The sequence below is a fragment of the Myxine glutinosa genome, chromosome 11 (assembly GCF_964187855.1).
Source record: "Myxine glutinosa chromosome 11, kmMyxGlut1.1, whole genome shotgun sequence".
NCBI lineage: Eukaryota > Metazoa > Chordata > Myxini > Myxiniformes > Myxinidae > Myxine > Myxine glutinosa.
This window is the reverse complement of record NC_136271.1, coordinates 114,537,250-114,558,568: the sequence shown is the minus strand read 5'-3', so window position 1 is coordinate 114,558,568 and position 21,319 is coordinate 114,537,250. Positions and strand designations below refer to the sequence as shown.

At 42.6% G+C, this 21,319-nt stretch overlaps 1 protein-coding gene across 2 annotated transcripts; it reads right to left on the bottom strand.

Moving 5' to 3' along the window:
• Positions 1 to 9,713: 9,713 nt before the first annotated feature.
• LOC137412710 (keratin, type 1 cytoskeletal 11-like) lies at positions 9,714 to 20,965 on the bottom strand. 2 transcript variants are annotated; one of them, XM_068097997.2, is made up of 10 exons: positions 20,419 to 20,965; positions 20,223 to 20,305; positions 19,842 to 19,998; positions 15,306 to 15,470; positions 15,059 to 15,184; positions 14,747 to 14,967; positions 13,936 to 14,414; positions 13,294 to 13,303; positions 13,138 to 13,169; positions 9,714 to 10,024 (listed from the first exon to the last, which is right to left on the bottom strand). In XM_068097997.2, the coding sequence occupies exons 1-10, from the start codon at positions 20,893 to 20,895 to the stop codon at positions 9,924 to 9,926; spliced, it is 1,851 nt and encodes a 616-aa protein (XP_067954098.2). In that variant the 5' UTR covers positions 20,896 to 20,965; the 3' UTR covers positions 9,714 to 9,923. The 2 variants fall into 2 exon arrangements, with proteins under 2 accessions (XP_067954098.2, XP_067954099.2); XM_068097998.2 differs by lacking the exon at positions 13,294 to 13,303.
• Between the last annotated feature and the right edge of the window lie 354 nt (positions 20,966 to 21,319).

Below are 21,319 nucleotides of genomic sequence, written 5' to 3'. Positions count from 1 at the left end.
ACCTCCAGGCTTCACGGTAGGGATGGTGTTAGATGGGTGATGAGCTGTGCTCGGTTTCCACCAGAAGTAGCACTTTGCATTCAGGAAAAAGAGTTCAATTTCTGTCTTATCAAACCACAGAATATTTTTGCCTCGTGCTCAGAGTCTTTCACATGCTTTGTTACAAACTCCAGACGTGCTGTCATCTGCCTTTTTTTTCTTCTCAGGAGTGGCTTCCATCTGGATACTCTCCAATAAAGTCTAGATTTGTGAAGTGCTGCAGAGACTGTTGTCCTTCTGGCACGTTCTCCCATCTCCGCCAAGGAACTCTATAGTTCTGTCAGAGCGGTCATTGGGTTCTGGGTCATCTCCCTGACCAAGGTCCGTCTTGCCTGGTTGCTCAATTTGGTCGCACGGCCAGCTTTAGGAAGAGTTTGGTTGGACTCCGAATCTCCCATTGGCCTCCCCTCCACCTCCCCCCCACCCCTCCCACCCTCCCCCCAGGTTGATCCCAAAGGGAGTAGGTGATGCTATCTATCTATAATTCCAGTAATCTCTGTCTGTACGTTTGTACGTTTGTACGTTTGTACGTTTGTCTGTTTGTCTGTGACCGCTGTTTCTCGACAACTACCGGTCCGATATACTTGAAACTTGCCAGGTATATTGCTGGGGACCCGAGGATGTGCCTTTTCAAGGTTTGAAATTAATCGGACAAGTACTTACCGAGCTATGGCGATTTAGCCGTTCGCCGTTCGCCGTTCGCTTTGCCGTTGCGAATGGACCAAACCATTCATGTAAATAGAGGGGGGGGGGGGGTTCTGTGGTCGTTCGCTTTGGCTTTGCGAATGGACCAAACCATTCATGTAAATAGAGGGGGGGGTTCTGTGGTCGTTCGCTTTGGCTTTGCGAATGGACCAAACCATTCATGTAAATAGAGGGGGGGGTTCTGTGGTCGTTGCGAATGGACCAAACCATTCACATCGAATCATCGAATCACATCGAATGGACCAAACCGTTCGCTTTGGACCAAACCATTGCATGTAAATAGAGGGGGGGGGTTCTGTGGTCGTTGCGAATGGACCAAACCATTCATGTTTTTTTTTTTTTCTTTTTTTGGCAAGGAACGGGCACCCACGTACGGGCACGTCCTAGCTTATATATAGTACGGGCATGCCCTAGTTATATATAAAACCAAAAACATTGTTGGTAAATTCTCGGTCCAGGTGAAGCATTGGTGGACAGAGTTTAGTATGCCTATTACACATACTCAGATTTGAACCTAAGTTGGGCCGTTGAGTACGTCTATTAATTACGTCTATTAATTAAATGTGATTGAAACATGCTTTTTCGACGTTTAGACACCTTAGACGTTTCAACCCTTTAAAACCATTACATCTCATGTCATCAAGCCCACCACAACTCATGGCCAATGCCCACATCTCATATCATCAAGCCCACACATCTCATGGCCAATGCCCACATCTCATGTCATCATGCCCACATCTCATGTCATCATGCCCACCACATCTCATGGCCAATGCCCACATCTCATATCATCAAGCACACCACATCTCATGGCCAATGCCCACATTTCATGTCATCATGCCCACATCTCATGGCCAATGCCCACATCTCATATCATCAAGCACACCACATCTCATGGCCAATGCCCACATTTCATGTCATCATGCCCACATCTCATGGCCAATGTCCACATCTCATGTCATCAAGACCACACATCTCATGGCCAATGCCCACATCTCATGTCATCATGCCCACATCTCATGGCCAATGTCCACATCTCATATCATCAAGCCCAGCACATCTCATGGCCAATGCCCACATCTCATGTCATCATGCCCACATCTCATGTCATCAAGCCCACCACATCTCATGGCCAATGTCCACATCTCATATCATCAAGTCCACCACATCTCATGGCCAATGCCTACATCTCATGTCATCATGCCCACCACATCTCAAGGCCAATGCCCACTTCTCATGTCATGCCCACCACATCTCATGGCCAATGCCCACATCTCATGTCATCATGCCCACATCTCATGGCCAATGTCCACATCTTATGTCATCATGCCCACTACCTCTCATGGCCATTTCCCACATATCACGTCATCATGCCCACCACATCTCATGTCATCAATCATCATACACACCACATCTCATGCGTAATGCCCACATCTAATGTCATCATGCCCACATCTCATGGCCAATGCCTACATAACATCTCATATCATCATGCCCACATCTTATGGCCAATGTCCACATCTCATATCATCATGCCCACATCTCATGGCCATTTCCCACATATCATGTCATCATGCCCACATCTCATGGCCAATGCCTACATAACATCTCATATCATCATGCCCACATCTCATGGCCAATGTCCACATCTCATATCATCATGCCCACATCTCATGGCCATTTCCCACATATCATGTCATCATGCCCACCACATCTCACTAATCCTGCCATATATTGATGTCGAAATGCACACTGGAGCTTACCTCTATCAATTTTATTACATACCGTAGTATTGGACCGTGAGCACATCTACTAAGTACGTATTTTTGAACCGTGGCTACGTCTAGACCTTTTAATTTGGCATTTTGACCTTTCAGACCTTCAGAACTTCACACCTTTCGACCTTTCAGACCTTTAATTTTAGTAAATAATTCGAAAAACTCCAGCCACCCAGAGGGTGAATAAACTGATCGTTAAATACGATCCTTATCGCAGGCGTGACGAGATGCGCATGCACGGAATGCAGGAATTTTCTTCCATCCGTGAAGCTTACAAACACGCATGGACACCTGCAAAAATGCAGTTTGGCGTCATTGAAGTGCGACAGACATTATAGAAAGTTAATGAATAAAACAGTAAAGTGCAGAAATAATATTTTTTTGAAGTACAGAAATAAGTCATAAAAATGTTTTTTTTAGGCAAAAGGATGTAGGGATATTAATCCAAAAAGTATGTAAACAATGTAGGGATGGTCACAAGAAATGATCATGCGAAAGTTTTCCCCACATCGTTCTTTGAATAATGGTTCTGACTGCAAATGACACAAAACACATCTCTCTCGATTTGGTGTGTGTGTGTGTGTGTGTGTGTGTGTGTGTGTGTGTGTGTGTGTGTGTGTGTGTGTGTGTGTGTGTGTGTGTGTGTGTGTGTGTGTTGTTGTTGTTTTTGTTGGTTGTTATCTCCATATGCGGGTTCCAGAATGTGGATCGCGGCCCTCCCAGGTGTCAAAGTATCCCCATCCGTCATCGTCGCTGAACCTCAGACACCTTCCAACTGTAGTTCGTTTGTCGTAATATTCCCAGGGATGGTTTTTAAGATCTTCATGAGGTTCTTCATTCTCATTCCTATAGCTCCAATAACCACTGGTATCATTTAGTTACTCTTCTGCTTCCAAGATCTTTTCACTTCATTCTTGAAATCTTGGTATTGCGTCATTTTCTTGATTTCTGCATTGTCTAGGCCAACACCACTGGGAACTGATGGACCTCAATTATCAATGCTGTCTTTTTATTTTTGTACCTCATTGCTATATCCGGTCGCAGTGCTTTGTTTTCTACATATGTATAGTTCACGCTCGATGGGATCATCAAGTCGTACGTGAGCATTACTTCCTTGTTTTCAATGATTGCTCTCGGTTTATGTTTCCACGAGTTTTCTGGAACTGGAAAATCAAAGTTTTTTCAGATGTGCCTGTGGATTACTCTGCATACTCTCTGGAGCCAGTAGAGGGGTAGAGCAGTATTCCATCAAGCTGTGGATGAAGGTCTTGCGGGTGGATCGGTGTGTCAAGGAAGGACTTTGTACGACGGAGGATGTCCAGTCGGCGGCTTGCTTTGGAGGCCAACTTTGAGACGTGGTTTGCCCAAGAATGATCATGGCTGATAGTGAGACCCAGGAGTTTGAATGAATGAACTTCCTTGTGAGGACATGAGGATTGTTAAGAAAGTAGCTACATAGGAGGGTTTGCCAAATGGTCCTTTTGGAGAGACATAATGAGAGTGTGAGATTTGGCTGGATTGAAAAATATATTCCAAGTGTTTGACCAGCTTGTGATATTTTCAAGGTCTGAAGAGAGGGAAGAGGCTGCAGTCTGCCTGTGTGAAGGATGCAGGATGTCACGGCAGAGGATGTATTCGTCAGAGGATTTTCCACAGAGTCAGAGATAATTGATGAAGGTCAGGAATAGGGCTGGGCCCAGAACACTGCCTTGGGGGCACTTCAGCCTTGACAGGGAAAGGAGGTGAAAGGATTTTTTTTTTTTTTTTGTAAACAGGATCGAGGCTCGTGAAAGAGCTAACATTTATCACACAAAAAATCAAAACAGACACACAAAGTATATAATACGGGGAGCAGTAGACGAGATGGGGAGAGAAGGGGAAGCACACAAACACAACATTTGAGAGCAGGGACATCGGGAGATCTGTGGGAGGGAAAGGGATTGGGGGGAGGAGGCGTGGGAAGGGGTGGGGGGAGTGGGAGAAGTATAAAACACAAGGATACTGCAAGGACTTCCAGGAAAAAAGTTGGTATTTCAAAAAAGTGGATCTGGGGTGAAATTAGTGGGGGTAGAAAAGATCAAGGTTTTGGATGGGGGAAGATAAGAGATGGTGGTAATCAGCTGTTTAGAAGACCTGGAGGGAGGAGTGGGATTGAAGAGAGTGAGGAAGTTTGTTCCAGAGGTGGGAGAAAAGAGGAATGAAGGAGTGAAGGTGAGCAGAGGATCTTGATTTTGGCAGTTTAACCATAAGAGGGTTGCAAGTGGATCTTGTGCGACCTGTAGGATTATTTGGGGGACACAGCACAGACAGAGCTGGGGGAGCAAGGCCGGAGAGGAGTCGGTAGAAGACAAAGACCACCAACCTGCCTGCGGTGAGTGAGTGAAAGGCCCTCACAATCAGCATCATCGCGGGAGATTCCAATGATTCTGAAAGCTTTGGTTTCAACAGCGTGAATTCGAGCTAGGTGTGAGGCAGGAGCACCAGCCCAGAGGGGAGAGCAGTATTCCATTGAGCTGCGGACGAAAGCCTTGTATGTGGTGAGGAGCTCAGGTGTGCCAAAGAAGGACCGCACGACGGAAGATGCCCATTTGGCGACTGGCTTTGGAGGCCAGCTTGGAAATGTGGTTTACCCAGGAAAGATCATGGCAGATTGTGAGACCCAAAAGCTTGAGTGACAGAACCTCTTGGAGAGGATTGTCCAGAAAGTGGATGGGAGGGTTGTCCATTCGGTCTTTTCGGAGAGACATAGTGAGAGTGCGAGATTTGTCAGGATTGAAAGACATGTTCCACTTGTTTGACCAGGATTCCATTGGCTGCATGTTGTCTATGAGAGTGGAGGAAGTCAGTAAGCTATGTGTGGGGTTGACCTTGGATGCCATTGGCAGACAATTTGGAGAGCAAGGCAGAATGCCAGACTGTATCAAAAGCATGAGATATGTCCAGAGAGAAGGACCTGATGTCATGTCTGACATTGAGGACTTCCATCCATTGATTCGATTTTGGTGAAGATCCGGATCCGGATCTGGATGCGGGAATTTTTTAAATGAGATTCTTCACGATTGTATTTGAACCAGTACAATAACCACATAGAAACAGCGTACAGCTTTGTGCTCGAGGGCCTTTATTCCGATGGCGACGTTTACGCTTCCTGAGTGCTGCCCTCAGGGTCGCTCCTTACACATGATGCCCCCAGAGCCATAATCACTTTAGTTTAGTCAAACATAACATTCACCATTGAGAGATCGAACCAATAACGATATATACAGTATAGCATATCTCAAAACGTTGTGGGTGGATTCGGACATAACTTGGTCAATGAGTTGGGTAGGTGACAAGAACAACCTCATTAGACTTTGGTTGAGCTTCAGACGCAGATCTGGCCTATCAGTGAGATACACATTGTAAAATATTCACCCTGGTGGAGGTATGCACTCTACGCAGTGAGTTCGAATTAAAATTGTTTTTATTACTTGGAGGATAATGTAAAGATCCTGGCAAGTACATGATGGTGACTGAGGAAGTTCCACACTCTCACTCTGTCTCTCCAGAAGGAGCATCTGGGTAACTTTCACATTTACTTATTGGGCAAACCTCTTGAAGAAGTACAGTTGCTCAAACATTGGGGCCTTACCATAATGCAGTCAACATCTCTCTTGTCGGCAAATCACATATTACAATTTTCTTCCAATATCAGCGACCATCTGGCATCCTGTGTTGTGCCAAATTTTTATTAATTGGCAAATCCGAACTTGCAACAATCCTCAAAGCGTTCATGCACAACATGATGGATGGAGTACTGTTCTCCACTTTGAGCCGGTGTTCCTGTTTTAGACCTTTCACATCTTGATTATGTGGAGTCTAAGGCCCTCAAAATCATTGGAATATCTTGCAATCAAGCAGAATATCTGAGCCTGTCGCTCCTCCATCACAGATTGGTTGTTGGCCTCCCTGTCTTCTACCGACACATTTCTGATCCTTCACCCTCTGCTTTCTTCTGTCGTTGCTTTATCAACCATGCTGACCCTATTAATGTCATTGGCTAGATCTGAAGACTTTATATGGCTTTCTTTTCATTACCTGGCATGCTGCTCGAAGTCATGCTTAGGCCTCCTCCACAACTACAGCTGCTGGTGCCATGACCTGACCTGAAGCTTTGATCTCGAGCTCAACTTCAGCAAACTCATATTTACTGCTGAGAAGGAACACAAATTATCTAGTTCTGATAAAGCTTTACTGGAGGTTCTGCTGTTCTTGTCATGGAAACTTTGCCTTTTATATACAGCACCAGCATGATAACATTTCATTTTACCTGGATTTCACCTGAACAGATCATTTGCGCCTTCACGGCAATTGTCTGTCATTGTTGGTAATGAGAATTCCTTCACCTTTCTCCACACTTTGAGATACCATTGGTGGATGTAACACCCAGGGTGTTGTCCGTTTATTTATTTATTTATTTTAAAACCCTCTTTAGTTATGAAACTTTAAAAAAAATTGTTGATTATTCTTGGCGTAGATATTAATTTAATTGGCAGTACTGTGACAGACTGCCTATTGCTGTTCATGGTCTTTTAAAGCTTTAAAGGCTTTATTAGGCCCAGTTGGACTTAGTCCGAAACGGGTGCTTATGGGTTGGGTCTCGTGCATCCGCAACCATATATCGGAGATGTATGGACCGATTGTGTTCATACTTGGCACAAAGGCAACACATGATGACACACGTCATTTTTGTTTCATGATGCGATCAAAGATGGCCGACTGGCAGCCATTTTAGTTATTTTAAAAATCCGATGTTGAACGCATCCTCAACCATTTCTCGAACATGTATTTACTGATGTTGTTCAAACTTGGCACACAGATAACGAACAATGGCTTGCACATGCACGTCTTCTTCTTTTTTTGAGATCAGATCCAAGATGGCCGACTGGTGGCCATTTTGTTACTTAAACGTGTCCCCAGTCATTTATCGGACATGCATGGTCCGATTTTGTTCAAACCTGGCACAAAGACAATACATGAGCGTACATATGCAGAAGATTTTGTTTTGTAATCCGACCAAAGATGGCCTTTAATTCCGGAAAGCAAAATGACTAAAACCACATGAGCTAAGAAATTTTATGTCTTTTTATTCTTGTTCACCGCTGTCTTACCGATACAGGTGTAAGGTGGAAACAGCACTCCTCAAGAGAAGTGCGAGTGCTTTGAAACTTTTCTTTTTGAGTTGGGTATGTTCTTGCCATCATATTCATTTGATCGTGGGCATGTTCTTGCAGTACTGGCAGGATGACCTAGAGATATACACACTCACCTCTAAGCTGTCTATCCCGTGTTCAAATCTCGGTCCAGCTATAAACTGTCACCCCAGTGTTCCACAGGCAGGGCGACTCATCAATGTGTGTACAGTTCCTCGGACGTCCTTAACGAACCAACGTTAGTGGACCGTACTGGCTCAGTTGTGAGGACATTGGGGTGGCATCACAGGCGTTGTCGGCTCAAATCCAGCTGAAGGCAACACTATTGGATTTGGATTCTTTGCTAAAGGAAATTGTGTTTTTTGTAGGAGAACTGCGATGCCGTTTTTGCGTTGTCGGTTAAAAACTCGGTTGGCTCATGCACGTACTTCAAGATAAGGATCATCTGCTTGCCCCACATGGACGGGTCTGCATGTGATGCTCGTCCCCTTGTTGTGGATGACTCTCATTCCTTTCCCTTCTTTACAGGACATTATTGCTGGATAGCACCGCATACCATTGAAGACAATGATCTTCATTCCTCAATGTGATATATCTAGAAGTGTCTATAACATACAATTTAAAATTGTTCAAAATATCTGAATTCTGATGCTTTACGGACACACTTATATGCTTACAGGTGAGAATATACCGCTACTTACCGACATTAACGTTCACCTGCGTTTACATAGGTCATATAGTAAATATATTGTAACTGGCATCCTAAGGCTATAATTGTCGCAAATGGCCGCACTCAAACGGCTGCTTTCTCCGAACTTTCCCACCCAAACATATGAACACAAAAATGGCGATCTCAGCTTCAACATTCAACTTTTCATTGAGTATTTTGGAGTAATCATGCAGCAGACAGGTGATGTTGCGACCGGTGATGCCAATGTGTTTGGATGCTATGCCAGTTCACATTGGGGCAGCTCTTGTTTTTCTCCTCTCAAGGTAATCGTTCTTCGTTGTACAAAAACCCGAATGCTTTGTACACCTGTTCAGGCTGCCATCTTCACAATCGTATGTGCATCATGTTTCATTAAATATGAATTCCCTGACAAGGAATTTCAATGCAGGAGGAGGCCATTGGGCCCATCAGAGACTGCGCTATTATTGCCAATGTATGGTCCGTGCTCTGCGCTTTATCCTTTCTTTCTTTTTTTTTTAATGCTGAGCGTCAAGCAAGGAAGCAGCTCGTACCATTTTGAAAGTCTGGTGTGACTCGGCCATGTTTGGAACACCCGACCTACCAGACGCTCGAACCATTACGCAACTGGATTTTTACGATGCTGTCCTCTTTTAGTTTTGTTTGGAGGCAAATATAGCACAAGGCACATAGTGTTTGATAGGTAAAACTGGAAACTGTAGCCAGCATTGGGTATCTGGCTTATCATATCAAGGTGTGGTTTACTTTTCTGATGGCAGGAGACACGTCGGTGAGCTCACCGAGCCTCTTGTAAGTGCAAATAGGTTATTCATGTATCGGTGCTTTGCTTTCAAAGTTACGCTCTAGTTTTCTGCCATTTTATGTCCCAGTTAACGCTTTTTCTCTGAATTTAACACACCGGTACCAATGCCTTTCTAAATTTGCTTTTGATTGATCTAGGTGTTGACATTTCAAGCACAAGTAGCAGCACACCTTTCCAGATAAATTTTGCCTCATTTTGGCCATTGTGACAACAAAGTTCTTTCATAATCACGCGTTTTGAATCGTGATGCCCTGAGACGAGAGAAAGCACGTGTTGGTTTTATACCACCATACATGACCATGTGATGGTAATTTGTGAATGCTGGTTGATAAATCTAATGAAATTATGCCAACTGGTCTGAAGTGCCTTATGTGTAGTTCAGGCCCAGTTTGCGTAGCTCATTGCTTTGAGATGTCAGGTGGTGGTTTTGACAAATGTACATCAGTATTTACTGTAGTAGAGTAGAGTACTCTCACATCACCACCATATAGATTTGCATTTGCAGAACATTTTATTGGAAGCCTTTTCACCATCCAATCATGGGAGATAAAGCACATGACAAAGCTATAACCACAATTTTGATTACATGCAATTATTTATCAACTGAAGATTCACTGAAATTTTAAAATGAAACAACACAGAAGGAACTGGGCGTACATTAGCCAGTTGATAAAAAGAAAAGTGCTTCTACATCATGACTAATTATTGAGAATTGTTTGAGAAACCTCCTCTTCTGAGGTAACCTCTTTCCCATCAATGTAGGTTGTTGTTTGGATAATCACTTTCTTGGTTGTTTCCACTGTAAAAATACACACGTTGGTTTGTTAGGAAATTTACACAGCCAGAACATAAACAGGGAAAATCCAACAATTGTTGCTGTAATTTGGGGTTATTCAATGGAAAACGCCTGTTTTGCTAATTTGCTAGCCATGCCCCAATAATAATGACGATGCAACGACGCAATTCCAGTAATCTGCCATTATCAACGAAACACAAGCAGCTCGTGTGTTTAACCCACCATTCCATTGATGGAATAACTTAACTTAGATTATGTTCTTGCATTCTAAAACAAGATGTACGTATATAGTATGACTATGTACATAAATCGACTACTCCAATGCTCTTCTAGCTGAGAAATTACAATCGTAGCCACCTGGGGCTAATTGATTAGGGAAGCGCTAATTGGTTATTCCCCCCATTGTGATAGAAGAAGACAAGAGATGGTGGTGAACAGCTGTTTTAAAGACCTGGAGGGAGGAGTGGAATTGAAGAGAGTGAGGGAGTTTGTTCCAGAGGCAGGAGAAAAGAGGAATGAAAGAGTGAAGGTGTGCAGAGAGTCTTGATTTTGGCAGTTTAACCATAAGAGGGTTGCTGGCAGATCTTGTGCGACCTGTAGGAATATTTGGGGGACAGAGCACAGAGAGAGCTGGGGGAGCTAGGCCGGAGAGAAGTCGGTAGAAGACAGAAAGACCACCAACCTGCCTGCCGTGAGTGATTGAAAGGCCCTCGGAGTTGGCTTCATCGCAGGAGATTCCAATGATTCTGAAAGCTTTGGTTTCAACAGCGTGAAGCCGAGACAGGTGTGAGGCAGGAGCACCAGCCCAGAGTGGAGAACAATATTCCATTGAGCTGTGGATGAAAGCCTTGTATGTGGTGAGGAGCTCAGGTGTGCCAAGGAAGGACTTCACATGACGGAGGATGCCCAGTCGGCGACTGGCTTTGGAGGCCAGCTTGGAAATGTGGATTTCCCAAGAAAGATCATGGCAGATAGTGAGACCCAAAAGCTTGAGCGACAGAACTTCTTGGAGAGATTTGCTCAGAAAGTAGATGGGAGGGTTGTCCAGTCTGTCTTTTCGGAGAGACATAGTGAGAGTGTGAGATTTGTCAGGATTGAAAGACATGTTCCACTTGTTTGACCAGTCTGTGATTTTGTCCTGGTCTGCATAGAGTGAGGAGGCTGCAGACTGCCGATCTGAGGGATGAGGTATAGAGCGGCAGAGAGTGGAGTCATCAGCAAAGAGATGGAGAGGATTTTCCAGACAGTCGGAGAGATCATTGATGAAGACCAGAAAAAGCACAGGGCCCAGAACACTGCCTTGGGGAACTCCAACCTGAACAGGAAGGGGAGATGAGAGAAATCCATTCAAGACCACACGTTGACTATGACCAGAGAGGAAATCCGCAAGCCATGCATGGAGATTTCCATAGATAGTAGATACCATAGGAGGAGAGTTTGGTGAGCAGAACTGGGTGCCAGACCATATTGAAGGCATGTGATATGTCAAGGTTGACAGCTCTGATTTCCTGTTTGGCATTGAGGACCTCCATCCATTGTTGAGACAGCAGAAGCTGCATGTCCAGAGTAGAATGACCTGGTCTGAAACCAAATTGATGATCCGAGATCAAGCCATTGGGGAAGAGGAAGGATCTCATATCCGAAGCAATGATGGATTCCATGACTTTGCTGGTAATTGGGAGCAAGCTGATTGGTCTGCAGTTGCAAAGATCTGTTTTTGTGTAAAGCGGTAATGTTGGCTGATTTCCCAGCAGATGGCAGATGACCTTGAGCAAAAGAAAGAGTGAAGAGAACAGAGAGAGGGTGAGATAGAGCGGCAGAGCAGGTGGCAGAGCAGGTGGCAGAGCAGGGTGAAGGGGGAGTTTAGAAAGTGGATGATTCATGAAAAACGAACATTTATTACAAACTGGGTTTGTTGTGATTTTCAAGTCAGAGATCCGTTTGAAAACGATAGAAGAGGGGTGGAATGAAGGTGGAATGAGTTGCTGTTTTGTCATGGTTTACACCACTCATAATAAAGAATTATTTTGCACAAATGTATTTGTAATATACGAGATATTACATTCTATAAATAATTTAAGTTGAAGATTTAAGTTGAAAAAAATAATAATTCTTTCCAAAAAAATCAAAAATAAAATATACCCTTAGGACATACACACGGGAGAGTCGGTGCATACCAGAAGTTTGGCACGATTTCACAAAAGTTTGAGGGAGTAGTTCAGTGACAACAAAACACAGATACTGCACAGATACATGTATATATCGATTCTTATACTTATTTCGAAAATTAAAATTGAGTCTACTGGCATGTTCTAAATGGCCATACCATCTATCGCCATACTGAAAAGTGATCAGCAAGTCTGTTGCTTGACGTAAAAAAAACTTTTACTTTCCAAAATATGGCGGCAATAATTTGACCAATTTTTGCATGAACATAACTTTTTGCTTTCAAAAATGAACCGACCAATCACCCCTATTTTATGTTTCTCCAAAGTGGAGTCATGAACATGTCAATCACTCTTCATTTGAAAGAGAGGAACAGTACGGATCACTCTTGTACATCCACCTGATTGCAAAAGGCACAGACAAATATAGATCAGCAAGTCCTAAACATAGATAAAAGATTTTGGCACAGCCAAAAATATAGTGAGGTAGCTAATCTAGAATAAAAAACAAGATAGTGAGCAGCTAAAAGTGCAGGATCATTATAGAAGAGAACTAGAACGGGCACTCGGTAGAGCGCATACCTTCGCCGCAGCTACTGTTCTGTACTTGGCATGGGAGTGTAGGGAACAGAACAACAAAAATACGATTTTGACCTTTTCGTGACCTTGACCTTGACCTTTGACCCGATTGCTCCCAAAATCTAATCAAATGTGTCCCGTATAATAACCAATCATCCCACCAAATTTCATGCAATTCGGTTGAATACTTTTTGAGTTATGCGAATAACATACACACACACACACAGACATACAAATAAATACACAGCGATCAAAACATAACCTTCCGCTTTTGCGAAGGTAATTATGAATAAGGGGCCATTGCGTTACGACGACACTTCATATCATATGGAAGGTAAAATTTTCACCAATAAATGTACACACAAAGCTTACCTTTAGGCTCATAAGTCACTTGTTGGTTGAAGCTGTAAAACAGGTAGCACATGGTGGTAATTCATAATTACGATTAATTAATTAACTCCGAAAAAGACGATGTAAAATGATTTTAATGCACTTTGATGAAATAATGTTTGAAAGAGGTTTTCTTACCTTTGAGATTCTGAAAAAAAAAAAAAAATGCATTCAGTTATATTTTCTTTGATGTGATTTTTAAGAAAGGTGAAAATTCAAATTTGAAAGGCAAAGGTGATGATGAAGGAACAATAACAGGAAACTACATTGCTAAAAATGGCATTATATGACAGCACAAAAAACTTTTACTGAGAAGCCAAATCCAAAGAGAACAAAAGGAAGAGGAACTAACTAACATCCAAATAATCATAATATAATTTGAGAAGTGTTGCCGTAGTTTGACTTCTACGCAACCCTGAACCGCTTCACAGAATGAGTTGAAAACTGATAGTTGTATTCGGGGTGTGCCCAGGAAGGTTTTAGATGGTTAAAATAATGAATGGTCCCGTTGGTTCAGGATATAGGCGGAGGACCCCAATTCTCTATGTAAATGTGTATTGTATGGCGCCACTCCCCGTGAGAAGGGGTATTGCAAGTCGTACAAAGCCAATTCTGGTGGAACTATCCCATCTGTAATTATAAACACTTGTCACATTAAAGGACGAAGGCCTCCCTCAACTGATGTAAAGGGGATTTTGGCCTACTCTTTCCAGCCTTGAAGGTAGTTTTAAGATTAATAAAGATTAACTTCCACTTGTCATCAGGAGCAGGTTAACTTACGTTCCATTGAATATGAGTTTCCAATCGCGCCGTCATTCCTCGAGGATATGGCGCCACTGCTGGAAGATGACCCTTCACTCATGAAGCCACCGCTTGTATATGATGAAGATGAATTTCCACCTGTGGTGCCACCGCTGATGATTGATGAGGATGAATTTCCACCTGTGATGCCACCGCTTGTATATGATGAAGATGATTTTCCACCTGTGATGCCACCGCTTGTATATGATGAGGATGAATTTCCACCTGTGATGCCACCGCTTGTATATGATGAAGATGATTTTCCACCTGTGTTGCTACCACTCATATATGATGTCGAAGATGAGTAGTTAGGCATATTTCCAACTGAAGCATTGAGATTTGAGGTTTTGTTTGCTGAGATGAGAGAGGAATTTGAGCTGCGGGATGACGTTCCATCAAGCAAAACCAATCCCCCCGACATTGATGAACCACCCATGCTAGATGAGGACGTTCCAATCCTGATGGAGACAAAAACTCAGGCAATTCAGAAAAGCAGAAACATTACATTGAGAAACATAAAGGTGAAAATGGTGGATATGCTCTAGCATAACAATCAATTAAATTTACATGCTCTGAAGTGCTTTTTATGCCTCATCATCGGTTATCAATTAAGCGTTGTGGGTATAGTTAAGACCACTGAAATAACAATAGTTAATCTAATGCAAAGAAATGTATTATAGTGGTTCCATCAACTTGGTGCAATCACCAATTGAGTATAGCAATTGTTTGCAACAATAAATGTTAACATCAGTAGGCCTTAAGTTTTGAAAGTCATGGTAAGTGAGGTTACCCGCTGCCTCCTCCATCCAGCAAACGGCGATATGTTTCAATCTCAGCTTCAAGCTTCATCTTTTCATCCAGGAGTTTGGCGTAATCACATTTCTGGCCGTTGATATCCCCGCGTGCGCTTGCAAGGTCTCCCTCAAGTTGTTCCAACCTGATTAGATACGATTCCAGTTCACGTTGTTTTCTGAATCTGGTGTCATTCAGCATGTCTTCCAAAGAGGCAATCTGGAATACAGAACATACTCTAACTTTATTTTCTATACGGACGATAATTATCACATAAAACAGACACTTGAGATTTACTTCTCCAGCTTACCTGGCCTTGTAAAGTTCCCAGCTCACCCTGTAGGACCTGCATACTACGTCGAACCTCAGTGACCTCATTCTTAGCAGTCATTGCAGCTTGGTTTTGTTGGACTACAACCTGCTGCACCTGATCAGCCTGAGGAACAAAGTGCATGGTTACTTAGTACGTAGCATTATTTACCATGAAATGAACATCAGGTAGACTAGTACCATTACCCCTGTACTGATCATAATAATGAGGTTTGAGAAATGCCAACCTGAAGATGAAAAGCCTGTTCAGCTTCAGCCCTGTTCTGATCCATGATGCATTCATACTTTCTTCTCAACTCAGCCAACATCTCAAAGATGTTTGGACCTGTTTTAGAATCGACCTCAATGGACATGTTGGAACCAGCGATCTGTGCATTCAAGGCTGTAACTTCCTGCATTGGGAGAAAGCGAGTGGAATTAATTCACAAGCAGTGCTTTGCAAGTCACTTTGAGATCTTAATGATTTTTAACGAGAATATAACGTGTTTATGAATATATGTTTCTTTACATAACACCTAAAGTTATGTACTCTCTGCTGACATGCAGCTAATTAGATGCCAGTGTGATAGATGGAACATGTCCTTCAATCTTGGAAAATGTCACTGTCCCACCCTGTTTCTCTGGAAGGATTGTGAAACAAAGCCACCTATATCTTTCCATGGTTAGCCACTGGAAGTGGTTCAGCCTCTTGAACTTCTTGGCCTTACCATAAACCATGACCTCTCCTGCACCAAGGACGTAGTAAAGCTGTCTTGAAAAGTGAGCCACAGACAGGGTATCCTCTACCAATCCAAGTTTTTCTTTGGAAAATCAAAGCTACTCACAGTCTACAAGGCTTTTCACTGTAGCTCATTGGCATTCTGCTCTCCCCTATGGGCTGGCACTCCAGTATCACATCTGTCTCTCCTGGATTTTGTGCAATCTCAAGCTCTCAACATTATTTGAATCTCCCATGATGAGGCCGAAACACAAGGTCTGTTGCTTTCACATCTCAGGCAGGTCGGTGGTCTCTGATTTTTACTGCCTCTTCTTAAATATTGCTCCCTCTGCTCTTTCAGTCCTTTGATTCTCCCCGGCAACTCCCACATGTACATTTCCTTCGAGTAATCGCCTCGTGATTAAACTTCCAAAATCCAGGCTGACTGCACACCTCAACTCTTTTATTCCTCACTTATCCCATATACGGAACCATCGTCCAGAGGCTGTTCTGTCTCAAATCATCCCTCCTCCACACCTTCAAGCAGGCAATGCACCATCACCTCATGTCCTGACCCATGATCTTTTTACCGCCATTAACTTTTCCTAACCCAAACCTCTTACTTACTTCCCTTACTGATTGTGCCCAATAGTTACCCTGCTACCCCCACTATAAATTTGACCTTCCTCTTATATGAGCCTCACTCTTGTAGAGAAAAAGGAGCCTTTTGCCAACATTTAAAGGAAAATGGTCAAAAATTTTCTTTATTTGTTGCTGAAGTAGAGTTATGTTTCTAGATGTGTGAAAACTGCGCTAACAAACTCTTAGTACAGATTACTTCTTAGTACAGTTGAATCACATTACAGTGAGATGTTCCACAAACAATGCAAATTGTGTGCCCTGTCTGCAGTTTTTACAGCAATATCTGCAGTTTTTACAGCAAGATCTGAAGTTTTTACAGCAAGATCTGCAGTTTTTATAGCGAGATCTGCAGTTTTTACAGCAAGATCTGCAGTTTTTACAGCAAGATCTGCAGTTTTTACAGCAAGATCTGCAGTTTTTCGAGAAATATCTGTGCAACAAGTGGTGGGTGGTTCGTGCGCAGCCCACCGGCTGCTGGTTGCATCATTTTTCTATGGGCGTGTCTGCCGCTGATGCAATGCCTCTCTACAACCAGTTATCGGGTACTCATTTTGCCGAGCTCGGAAGGATGACAGGCTGAGTCAACCCCACCTGGCGTTAATTCAACGGGATTCAAACTCAGGACCTTAGAATCCCAAGCCCCCTGCCCTAACCATTAGGCCAACACCAGGTGATTGTGCAACAAGTAACATTGCTCTTTCCATGCAGTGATTTTTTTTATTTATTAAAGTGGTTCAGTTTGGCACTTTTAATATGAAATAGACAAAGAACCTATAAATGAACCAAACCCAATCAAAATACCCTTTAAACCCTATAGTATTACCTTTTAGAACTCATTAGAATTACCTTTTAAAACCCCTTAGAATTACCCTTTAGAACCCCTTAGAATTACCCTTTAGAACCACTTAAAATTACCCTTATAACTTTTTAGAAGTACCCTGAACAACCCTTTATAGAAGTACCCTGAACAACCCTTTATAATTACGTTTTATAACTCATTGAAATTACCTTTTAGAATTACCCTTTGTAATTAATAATAATAATCTTTATTGTCCCATATTCAGGGAAATTATTCTTACCCTTTAGAATTACCCTTAGAACGTTTTAGAACTTTTTAGAATTACCCTTTATAATTAACCTTTAGATTTATCCTTCAGAATTATCCATTGTAACCCTTTATAACTTTTTGGAATTTCCCTTTAGAACCCCTTGGAACTTTTTTTAGCATTACCCTTTAGAACCCGTGAAAATTACCCTTAGAACTTTTGAGAATTACCCTTCAGAACCCTTTGGAATTACGATTTAGAATTACCCCTTATAATTACCCTTTAGAATTATCCTTCAGAACCCTTTGGAATTACGATTTAGAATTACCCCTTATAATTACCCTTTAGAATTACCCTTCAGAACCCTTTGGAATTACGATTTAGAATTACCCCTTAGAATTACCCTTTAGAATTATCCTTCAGAACCCTTTGGAATTACGATTTAGAATTACCCCTTAGAATTACCCTTTAGAATTATCCTTCAGAACGCTTTAGAATTACTATTTAGAATTACCCATTATAACCCTTTAGAACGTTTTAGAATTACTCTTTAGAATTACCCTTTAGAATTATCCTTCAGAACGCTTAAGAATTACTATTTAGAATTACTCTTTAGAATTACCCTTTAGAATTATCCTTCAGAACGCTTAAGAATTACTATTTAGAATTACCCATTATAACCCTTTAGAACGTTTTAGAATTACTCTTTAGAATTACCCGTTAGAATTATCCTTCAGAACGCTTTAGAATTACTCTTTAGAATTGCCCATTAGAATTATCCTTCAGAACGCTTTAGAATTACTCTTTAGAATTGCCCATTAGAATCACCCTTTCAAACCCTGTAGAATTACTGTTTAGAAGCCTCTAGAATTACTGTTTAGAACCCTCTAGAATTAGTTTAGAACCCTCTAGAATTACTGTTTAGAACCCTCGAGAATTACACCTTAGAACCCTTTAGAATTAAACATGGTGGGTTCGAAGGGTTCCTCTTCTACATTGTTGACGGACGACGGACGGACGGAAGGAAGGACAACCAGATATTGAAGCGGCTTCACCGCTTAATAATGTGAGCGCAATACGGCAATGATGGACCAAATGGCGAACTTATTTCCTTATGAGGTCATACAGGAGGGTGCGACAACTCGTTGGACTCAGTGTAGTCCCGTGGAGACTGGGGATCATGTGCATATCGATTTCCATTCTGAATATAGAAAATAAACAAGTCAGGAGATGACGATGGTTCATGAGCGAGCGGTATTCAATGACAAAGGACGGACTATAACCAAAACAGGCCCGGACTGGGGGGTCGGGGGCCCACGTGGCAGGTGTCGGCCCCCGACATGCGGTGTACATGCCTATTTACAAAGTGCGCTGCGTGCCCCCAATGCGCTGCGTGCACAGGCCTTTAAGAGCCAGCTGTACCTAATTGTGTGTGGTGCTGGCCTGGAAATGTCAAAACGAAGGTTACTGACCTTGAAATGAGATAGAAAATAATGTATAATCAGTTATGAGGTTAGTTAGCTACACAATACCGAAAATTCGGTTCGATTCGGACAACTTTGAAAATTTGACCTTTGTGACCTTCAAAGGTCAAATGTTCTGAAATTTGTTGGACAACTTGTATTTCATGATGTATGTGATAATATAAGATCATGTACGACATTTCACCCTATCAGGAAGCGAACAATGTAATAAAACAATCAAAAATCGACTTTTCTAAATTTCGTGACCTTGTGACCTTGACCTTGGGGCGAAAATGAAAAATCGAGCTCCGTGGGGCTAGACACATGACATTGGCCTAACCAAACACTGAAAACCCTGTCAGATTCCACCAAACCCCTCGGAGAAGATGTAGCTTGAAATCGATTACCCCCTAAAAAGACATCTTTTTGGGGCGTGGCTCCGCCTAAAATGGGCGCAATACGCGCACTCTATGCAGGACACAACTAGATCATGATATCAATCTACCATCCAAGTTTCATCAAGATCGGATTGTATCATCGGGTAGTTATGCTGCGGACAGACAGACACACAAACACACACCCATGACGAATATAGTGGTCACTCTGTTTGATAACTCGTGAACCAATATTTCAATGGAAAAGGTTCAATCCCCAACAACATCGACTATTAAACAGGCATCGATAGTGCAAGCTGTCGCTGCAGCCCGAAGCAATGTGAGATGCATATGCCACGTGACGGTATTTCAAAAACCGTTGAACATTTGGCTTTCATATTGCAGAAATCTATTCCTCATACCACCCAAAAGGTGGAGAACCTAGAGCATCAGCCCCGGGCAAACTTATAACACAAAACGCTTTATATGCTTTGTACTGCTCTGAAAATCATTCTGTATTTGGTGACGAAGTGTTTCAAACCTCCGCATGGTTTTTCTTCATGAAGTTCAACTCATCCTGCAGTAACTCCAGCTCCCCCGCTATGGATGAAGTTACCATGGTGTACTCGCTGCGCAGGCCGTGTAAGTTGTCGATATCAGCTTCCACAGTAGAGCGCAAAGTAATTTCGTTGTCCAACCTGCAATCAGCGGAATAGGTTAATTCCACATTTTCTCAATATATAAATTAGGATATTCAAATTTAACAAAATTCTAAACGTTTTTATTTATATACACCTCGTTATACTTCATTTTTGGCATTTTTGGGGGGGGGGGTGGGGGGAGGCTATTGTGTGAATCCCATTCGTATAACGTTTTGAACGCTTTACGCAGTTCAAGAAAAGTCAATCCTAGCTTATTTTACTTTGTTTTGAAGTCATCAGCTGCCAGTCTTGCATTGTCAATCTCCAGGCTGATGCCAGCATTGCTCATGATCTGGGCGATGATCTGCAGTGGCACACAGATTTCGTCACAGACAAACGTTATCTGTTAAACTCTTGTGCATGCGAAACGGTAACGGTTGTTAAGCCAAACAACACAGTAGACCGAACATCTGTTACCTTTGCTCGTAGGTCTGCGATGATGGCGTAGTACGACTCGTAATCTGAAGTTGTTGGAGTTTTACCTTTTAGAAGCTCCCTGATCTGAATCTCCAGCTGTCCATTGGCAGTTTCAAGTGAATGGACTTTCTCCAGATATCTGGCCAGGCGGTCATTCAGATTCTGCATGGCTTGCTTTTCATGTCCTTCTATGCCAAAAGAACCGAGACGCATGCCACCTGAACTGAAACCCTGGTAACCTGAGCCGGAACCCATGCCACCTGAACTGAAACCCTGGTAACCTGAGCCAGAACCCATGCCACCTGAAGAGAAAACCTGGTAACCTGAGCCGGAACCCATGCCACCTGAACTGAACCCCTGGCAACCTGAGCCGGAACCCATGCCACCTGAACTGAACCCCATATTTCGGCCCGTTCCACCACCATAACCACTGGAAGACATTTGCGAGGATTTCACGCTGAATTGTTTTACACTCATTTTGCTGAGAATAGACAGTAGTGAGCTAGAGATGAAGCCTTCTGCACAAGAGGTTCTGCTATGCCTTTGTGGAGTTGATTGTTGCTTTTTATACAAAGTACCCAGACAGCGCCCTGGTTTCCACACATTCATTCATCCCACAAAACTTCAGCCCTCAAGCGATGTCTTAGGTTTGTCTCCATGTGTCGGAAAACCATTGACATGTGGTCTTGGTGTGTCATACTGTCATTTCAGCGCTTCAAATGAAAACAAGAAGAAGAAGATAATGAGGTCGGGCATTTCACTCCATCTCTTCTCGAAGATGTACAATCAAATATTTTTTATCTTACTCTGTCTGACAGAACGGTGCAGAGGTATCACACACCTATAACCTGTCTTGTTTATAGTCTTTGTTTTGGCTTTATCCCATCCTTCCCAAAACAAA